At 47.1% G+C, this 8,872-nt stretch overlaps 1 protein-coding gene across 4 annotated transcripts in view; it reads left to right on the forward strand.

Moving 5' to 3' along the window:
- TRANK1 (tetratricopeptide repeat and ankyrin repeat containing 1) overlaps positions 1-8,444 on the forward strand; it is a 79,054-nt gene extending 70,610 nt beyond the window's left edge. For 3 of the 4 annotated variants that reach the window (XM_032355169.1, XM_032355004.1, XM_032355091.1), the window contains 3 exons: positions 1,694-4,743; positions 5,633-5,731; positions 7,118-8,444. In XM_032355169.1, the coding sequence (XP_032211060.1) occupies positions 1,694-4,743; positions 5,633-5,731; positions 7,118-7,218 (3,250 nt within the window). In that variant the 3' untranslated portion in view covers positions 7,219-8,444. The remainder of the gene's footprint in view (positions 1-1,693; positions 4,744-5,632; positions 5,732-7,117) is intronic. The other variant, XM_032355249.1, reaches the window with a different exon arrangement.
- Positions 8,445-8,872: the final 428 nt, after the last annotated feature.

Here is an 8,872-nt window from a genome sequence, read left to right on the forward strand (position 1 = left end):
CTTTCAATGGCTTGCAGATTGCTGACTTCTCCCTGTGTCCCCATGCAGCCTTTCCTTGGCTCTTAAAGAGACGAGAACACAAGAGAACTCACTCTCTGGTATCGTCTTCTTTTAAAAAAAAATTAATTTATTTTTGTGTGCATGGCTGAGGGGAGGGGCAGAGGGAGAGAGAGAATCCTCAAGCAGGCCCCCCTGCTGAGTAAACCAAGAGTCAGATGCCCAAACAACTTAGCCACCCAGGTGACCCTCTCTGGAGTCTTCTTCTAAGGACATTACTTCTGTTGAATCAGGGCACCACCCCTGTAACCTACTTCCTTAGAGATCCCAACTCCAAATACAACCACACTGGGAGTTGGGGCCTGAATGTATGAATTTTAAGGGACACAAACTATCAGTCCATAATAGGATGCCAGCTGTGACATTTATTGGGTATCCAGTTATCAGGGTGCTCTGCAGTGGTGGTGGGAGTAATTGACCAGGCCAATTCCCTTGTGAGTTCATATGACATGACAAAACCGACTGAGAGCTTTTTTTTTTTTTTTTTAAAGAAACTTTTAATTAGTTATTTAACCTTCTGTCCTCAGTTTTCCAGAGGAACCTTAAATAGTCACAGATTTTCCCCAGAAACATCTTTTTTCTTTATTTTTTTCAGCTTTATTGAGGTATACAACAGAGAGTTTCTAATGATGTGTTAAGTTGAGATCTGAGTGTAATCTGAGTATTAACTGAAGCCTCACACTAGATCTATTTGAGTGTCTTTTGAACACCATGCATACTAGGTGTAGAATTCAATTGCTACCTGGCCTGACTCAAAGTGCTTTAAGGACACTTTAAATTTGAAAAGAAAATACCTTGGTAGTTCTTTATACTTGCTAAAACTACTCCTTACTCCATCAGCCAGTGCTCACATGTGAAGTATACTCCCTTTCTTCATCTTTATTTACACCCCTCATAGGAAACCTGTTCTACTAGGAAATCTGATGTTTATAGCATAACTCTGGGGCATCATAAGGCACCTGGGCACTTTCCTGGTTGTGATGAGATGGATTTTATCCAATGAGAGTTCAAAAGCAAGCATGTTTTATTGGATTATTCCAGTGCCTTGAAAACTGTGGGACTGCAGAGTGGGATATATTGACTTTGATCAGCAGACTAAAGGGGAGCATTCAGAGCCTCATTAATCTCACTCTAACTCAACCACATGCATACCTGTAGAAGAGAAAAATCACAGTTTGGGTAATAAGAGGAAGGTTAATGTCCTGCTGGAATGTGTGCAGTCTCCGTCTTCATTCTTTCTCATTAGTCCTGTCTCAGACTCAATGGAATTTGTAGACCCAAAATGATTATCATGTTTTTATGAACGTTTAAGTTGTTTTTTTTTTCAGGGATAATTTTGATTATGCATAATTATTGCCCCTCAAATTGACTTTGAGACCTAGCTTCCCTTTGCTTAGGTTGCAACTTTATTATGTTTCATTAATTAAGTATATTAACGCTTGGTTCCTTTGGAGAATAAAGAATTAATTCTATCTGTGTGAAATGAAGCTTTGTAAAGATGCTGGTTGGTTTAGGTCCTATTTTGTAATTTATGTCTATATGTGGGAATTGTAGTTAACTGACTCTGTGCTGTATTTTGGAGAATACTTTCTATTGGGTGGTAATGAGTTGACATTTGTGTTGTCTGTCATTGTAGGTATGAAGAAATGCTAAGGGCCAAGACCCTTCCCATATCCAAGCTGTCTTATTCTGCCAGTCAGTTTTACCTGGAAGCAGCAGCAAAGTACCTGAGTGCAAATAAGATCAAGGAGATGATGGCTGTCCTCTCGAAGCTAGACACAGAAGACCAGCTGGTGTTCCTGAAGTCTCGCGGACGGCTGGCAGAAGCTGCAGACCTGCTGAACAGGGAGGGTCGGAGAGAAGAGGCTGCCTTGCTGATGAAACAACATGGCTGCCTGTTGGAGGCTGCCAGGCTCACTGCCGACAAGGACTTCCAGGCCTCCTGTCTGCTGGGGGCTGCCCGCCTCAATGTGGCCAGGGATTCAGATGTAGAGCACACCAAGGCCATTCTGAGAGAAGCCCTTGACCTCTGCTATCAAACCAATCAATTGTCTGGCATCGCTGAGGCCCAGTTCCTCCAGGGTGTAATCCTGAGAGACTTTCAAAAGCTCAAGGATGCCTTCTTCAAGTTTGACACACTCAATCACTCAGCTGGAGTGGTAGAGGCGCTCTACGAAGCTGCCAGCCAGTGTGAGGCTGAAGCTGAGAAGGTCCTGGCCCTGGCTCCGGGAGGCCTAGAAGTCCTCCTCAATCTTGTCAGGGCCCTCAAAAGAGTGACCAACAATGCCGAGAAGGAGATGGTCAAGTCTTGCTTTGAGTTTTTTGGAATTTCTCAGGTGGATGCCAAGTATTGCCAGATAGCTCAGAACGACCCTGGACCCATATTAAAAATAATTTTTGACCTGGATTTGAACTTGAGGGAAAAGAAAACTAAAGACTATTTCTTGATAATGACTGACCAAGTGAAATTAGCCCTCAATAAACACCTTTTGGGCAGGCTGTGTCAGATCACACAGAGCCTGCTTGGGAAGACCTACCCAGGGGTCTGCATGAGGTTTATTGTAGGCTTGAAATGTGAGGATGAAAACTGTAAAGATTTCCACAGGCCTCTGCGGCGTTGTGAGGCCAAGTGTTTGGTTCAGTCAAAAATGCACTTGGTGGCCATCAGTGGGTTGTTTTTGGAAGCCAAAAAAGTCTTCCCTAAAATCTTAGCAGAAGAACTTGAAGAAATTAGTTATATTTTGCCTACAGATATGTATGGCCTTTGTAAATCCTTCCTGAATGTCCTCTTCCCTAAGCATTTCCATCAGAGAGTGTTGTCAGAAAACCCCATGGCATGCAAAGAAATCCTCAAACCAAATTACAAATCCTTTCGATCCTGCAGATCTGCTCTGAAAGAGTACATCCATTTCCTGTTTCAAAACGAAAGGGCACGAAGCCGCCGGGAGTCCACAGACTTGTGGCTGAGTGCCATGCAGGCTTTCCTTGTCTCCTCCAACTATCCAGAGGAGTTTGAAAAGCTTCTCCACCAGGAGGAGGACAACTACAACAGGGAACTCAAAGCTCTAGAGGCTGAAAAAGAGGAAAGGGGCAGGGGGAGAGGCAGCAAGATGAAGGGAATAGAAGGAAAATTCGGCATGTTGGCACCCAACAAGGATGATGACAGTACTGAAAAGACCCACCTTTGCTTCATCCGGCTGCTGGAGAACTGCATTGATCAGTTCTATGTATACCGGAACCCAGAAGACTACAAGAGGCTCTTTTTCCGCTTCATGAATGTCCTGGTCAAGAGGTGCAAAGAACCGCTCATCCCCAGCATCGGGAACACGGTGGCCCTGTTGGAGTTCCAGTTTGTCCACTGTGCGGTTGTCCTGGCGCGCCTCTGGAAGAATGCCATCCTGTGCCTCCCCAAGAGCTACATTGCGCTCTTGCACTACTGGGAGTTCCTGTTCAGCAAGAAGGAAAGGGAGCTCGGGGACGTGTTCTCCATCATTCAGGAATACAAACCCAAGGACGTGACAAGAGCCATTCAGGATTTCCGGTTCCACCTCTCCTACCTCGTCAAGGTGCTCTGTGGCTATGAGAATGTGAACTTCAATGTCTTGCTCGATGCCTTTGGTGAGATAGACTATGTAGTGTCTGGAGAGGCAGAGCGGACTCTGGTGCTGTGCCTGGTGATGCTGGTGAATGCCGAGGAGCTTTTGCAGCCGTACTGCAAACCTCTTCTGTACCGCCACTTCCAGGAGATCCAGACGAGGCTGCAGCTGATGAGCATGGACCGCCCGGACCAGGTTCCCGAGAGGCTCCTGAAGGTGGTCAAGCGGGTGCTAATGGCGGTCAACGTGAAGTCTGTGGCTGAGGCGCTGCAGGACCTGCTCTCTGAACGGGACGAAGAGTACCTCATGGACTGCCACTGGCGGTGGGACAGTGTGCACACCAAGGGGTCCGTGGTACGCGGCCTCTATCACGAGGAGGTGAAACTGAGCCGCCTGCTCTGCGTGGACTCTGTGGACTACTTTGCTGAGCCAGAGTGTGAGTTTGGTCAGGATGAGACGGATGAGCTAGCCTTGGAAGACCGGGACCGCCTCCTTGCTGCCATCCTTTCCCAGAAGCAGCGGAAGGCTTCCATCCAGCGGAAGCTGAGGAGGGCCTGCCTGGTGGTGTCCTTGTGCATCAGCTGGAGGAGAAGGGTGAGTGCGCAGACTGAGTGTTTCCGGGAGGAAACCAGGGAGCCCGGGGCCGGGAACTTCAAGAAGGCCGACGTCGACAGGACCCAGTGCGACCTGTGTGGGGTGAAGTTCACCCGAGGTCCCGACAACTATTTCAGCCCCGGGAAAGCATTTGAGGGAGAGGCTTCAGAGGTGGTGGCCATTTCCGGGGCCGAGCCAGGAGACCCGGAGGGTCGGGAGAGGAATAGCGAGTCTTACGAGCAGCACATCCACCTAGAAGGTCATCAGAGGCAGCAGGTGGCCTACCAGAAGTACTCCGAATTTTTCCGGGAGAAGGTGGACCCAGCCATTGTTGAAGGCAAGCTGGTGGTGCAGGACATTGAGCAGAGCATGTGGATCCGCAGTCACTTGGGCTCCAAAGAGCACAGCCACATGCTGCAGAGGAAGGTCCAAGAGAACATCAAGAAGGTTTCCGATACAGTGGAGGACCTCTACAGGCGCAAGGCCTGGGCTGGCGGTAAGGGGGTCTTTAGAAATGGGGGCCCAGGAGCTGGTAGAACCCAGACTTTGAGAACACAGGTCAGAGTCAAGTCCTTTGTGGTGGCGAGGTCTGTCCCGTGGATAACAGAACTTGGCCTTGGCAGAGACACAAGTGAGGAACATGTGTTCTCACATTACAGCAAAACCCCATTCTTTGAACTCCCTGGCCCCCAGTTAAAACACTGGGATTATCTTGGGCCAGGATGGTTTCCTTGGCACTACAGACAAGAAAAAGGGCTGGCTAACTAGTTCTGTGGCAAGGATATAGGGAGAGCGTTCAGTCTTGAGGAAACTCTGTAAGCTTCCAATCTGTTCATCAGTGACTGTTTCTTGAACACCTACTCTGTGCTGAACCCTTGACTAAGATCCGGAGGTGTGTAGCTGGTGTCTTCCTTTTAGGAGGGTTCTTAAACCATACCCAGTATGAATCTTTAACAATAAGAATTCTTGTGTGACCTTTGAATCAGATTTCCTCTAACTTCCTTATTAGCTATTTCTTAGCAACACTGAGTGGAAGTCATGTTATGTATAAAATTAGTGAAATTAGATGTTTAAAACTTATTCTGTAATCCAGACACTCCAGTTTAAGGTTTAGTGACATGTTGAACAAAGCCTCCTTAAGAGGTTTCCTCTTGGGAATCTCTATAGACACACAGGTGATGGTGTCAGGCTGCATTTAATTGTAGTTTATGTTTGTGCTGGCAGGAGGTGGCTGTGGGTCCTCACCCCATTGCACCCCTCTGGGGAAACACAGAGACAGGCTCCTGGGAGGTGGGGGCCTTGGCTCTAGTACTGAGTAGTCTGGTCTCTGCTGTAGCCCCGTCACTTAGAGCCCTTGTAGAGCCCTTGTTCTTTGGTGTCTGTAGCAGAGGAAGTGATGGCTCGGCTGGTCAACGTTCTGATCCCGTCAGTCAGGGATGCACGGGAGTGGCTGATGAAGACAGAACTCCGCTTAAAGGAGGAAGGTAAGCAGCCCTTTAAGCCAGGATGATGCTCTGGGTGTTGTAATTCTTGATTCTGCGGACTCCCAGGTCAGTGTGACGTAGGCTTGCCTAAGATGTCAATAGTGGCCAGTCACTGTCCAGGAGCATTGCCCCCAGTCAGTCAGATTATTAGCAACATAGAATCTGAGTTTCTCCATCTGACTGTGAGGGCTCCCTTTAATTGCTTTTTTGACAACGTCTTGCCACTCGGGAGCTCTTATAGATGACATTCAGTCACTACTCACATGCAGTACAGTGACTCCCAAGGATAGACAGAGTATTGAAAAGCCTTCTCTTGGTACATATGCCTGCCTGTGTCAACCATTCATGTAGGACAGTGAATATTTATTGACTATCTAGTATGTATCAGCACTGTTTGGGACTTGGGGATATAAAACAAACATATTTCTGAGCGAAGCAAACAAAATTATTAGAGAAACTTGCATTGATCTTCCCATAGAGGGTTAAGGGCTTATATGGAGTAAGTCAAGTTTCTCTCCTGACAGAATTACCTTGACAAATTCTTTATCAACTAGGAAGTCTTACCTCCTGCCCATCCCAATTGTTGCCTGCTCCGGGCCGGGTTTTATTTCTTCTTACTCTGTGTATTTCATGTGTCCCCAAATTCTCTTCTCTGGGTCCTCCTAATCCGTCATACTACTGGAAAATCCTGACCCCAGAGCTGGGAAAAACTAGAAGGGACCTGGCATAAATATCTATGGCAGTAAAAATCTTTAGAATATAGTGCCTGCTGGGACTATGATTTTTATGATTGTTTCTTTTTTTAAAAAGATTTTATTTATTTGACAGAGAGAGAGATCACAAGTAGGCAGAGACAGGCAGAGAGATAGAGAGAGGGAGAGGGGGAAGCAGGCTCTCCACTGAGCAGAGAGCCCAATGCAGGGCTCAATCCCAGGAACCTGAGCTGAAGGCAGAAGCCTAACCTACTGAACCACCCAGGCGCCCTTTATGATTGTTTCATAAAGAAGATAACTGGTATACCAACTCAAGTTTGTGGTTGTCTTTAGGTTTTGTTAGATTTCTTTGCCATTTAAAGGGTCTCTGAAGTGAGGGCAGAGGAACCAGCCTGTGTAAGAACTTAATTCTAGAGAAGGGTGTTCACTTGGGCTCTGAATCAGGCTTTTTTCCCACTTTAATTTTAAAACGATTACAGAGATGTCAGGTTTCCTAGTATGTTATATTTAATAGTGGAGTGAAAAAAGAAATCACTATTCTGTACTTTGTTTCCATTTTTTTTTATGTTCAGTTAGCCAACATCATTAGTTTTTGATGTAGTGTTCAACGATTCATTAGTTGTGTATAACACTCAGTGCTCATCACAACACATATTTTTTCCTTTTGAAACAGGTATTGTTCAGGAAGATGATTATGAAAATGAAGTGGAAGACTTTGGTGAGCTCCGTCCTCGAAGGCGTCCACGGAAATGTGGAAAGCAGAGAAAATACTAACGTCTGCACAGTTGCTGCCTCTTAAGCCTTCAGAACATTCCATCTTGACTTAAAATTCTGAATGCTTGGGCAGATGAGAAAAGGAATGTAAATTAGTTTTAAAAAGTAGGGGAGTCTAGCAACACTTTTGATTTTTTGTTCTCGTTATTTCTCTCACTGGTGGCTTTGATCCGATCACTCTCTCTCCTGTAAGTCTAGCAGTGTTCTCCCTAGAATTTGTTCAGATGAGAGGAGTTATAGTGGAAATCACCTTGGGATGCCTCACCCCAAAGTTCTGAGGTTCTCTGGTGCATCACCATTGTGATGTGAGTCATCAGCAAGGGACACCCCTCACCTCAGAGTTGGCACTGCTCTGAGCTGGGAGATCCCTCCTCGGATTCCCTCATCTCCTTTCACACAGCTGCAGCGTCAAGTAGTTGAAGAGCCGCGTGTGTCCAGGGTCCCTGTGGGCCCAATGCTGGCCACTTGTGACCCCCGCCACACCCTCTGGTCATCTGTGAACCTACTTGTAGCAAGAGCAAGGTCCCTTCTGTTATGTGTCTGTGCGCCTTTTCTGCCCTCCTTCTCTTCATTTTCTTGGTGATCATTTTCAGCTCCCTGTGCAAGTCACGGTTAGACTACCTCAGAATGTAGTCCAGAGCTCCTCCCGCATCCTGTGGGCGGGAGCCTGGGACTTCTGCCCTAGGAGGCAAGCCTGGGGAGTGTTGCGGGGAGGTGGTTCCCAGCCTGCCTCTCCAAGGTGGTCTTAACTCTGCCTTGGCTATGGTGCAGACATTCCAAAAAGTGTTTGTATGTGGCCCTACATGTGTCTCTTTTCTTGACTGAAGGAGGCTACTGCTTCAGCCCCAGCCCCCACTGAGCCAGCAGCCGTCAGTGTGGTCCCATTCTGGAGGCCTTCATGCCGCTCCTGGTTACTGCCACCCCCTCCCCTGCCCCCCAGCTCAGCCTGCTGGGACAGCTTGGGTTATGTTGGTCCTTCATTGCTCTGTCCGCACAGCGGAGCCAACCTTCTCCCCATGTTGCTGCTGCTTTTGCTGCTTATTGTTTTCTCTTTATTGTCTTTCTAAATGACTCTGTTCCCTTGTTTCTAATTTTTATTAGGTTATGTTTCTAATTTTTATTCCAGGTGTTTTTTATAAACTTCACTTGCCGGAAAAAAAAGGAAAAAACCCCAATCAACTCTTACTGTATTATCACATTTTTATAAAGTTAAATTGTTTCTCTTACCTGGAGCCGTCCATTTACTTATTTCTAATTTCCACTTAGAGAGTGAAGGGTAAACCCCAGCACGGGTTCTCTCTGGTCAGCTGGTTGATGCCGACCCCGGTGGAAGCTTGCCATGCCTTCTGAAATGCAGTCCCCTCTTGCTACAGGGACTCATGGCTTGTTTTGGTGTCTCTTGAGGGCTCGCCTGTGCCTTCTGAACATTTGGGGTGTGGACTGTAAGGAATTTCTTCAGGGTTGCCTCTTGGGACTGCCACCAACACGAACATAGCCCGGGAAGGCAGGAGGCCCAGAGCTGAATCCTCTCCCACGCTTATTGAACAGTGTAACCTGGGGTGGGTCAGATCACTGAGTGCCTATATGTGGGCTCAGAGTCTGCTGTGAGAGGGAGATGGAGACATGGAAAAGCAGCCGTGATAGCAATGCATAT

Source organism: Mustela erminea, chromosome 1 (assembly GCF_009829155.1).
Source record: "Mustela erminea isolate mMusErm1 chromosome 1, mMusErm1.Pri, whole genome shotgun sequence".
In the NCBI taxonomy this organism is placed as follows: Eukaryota; Metazoa; Chordata; class Mammalia; order Carnivora; family Mustelidae; genus Mustela; species Mustela erminea.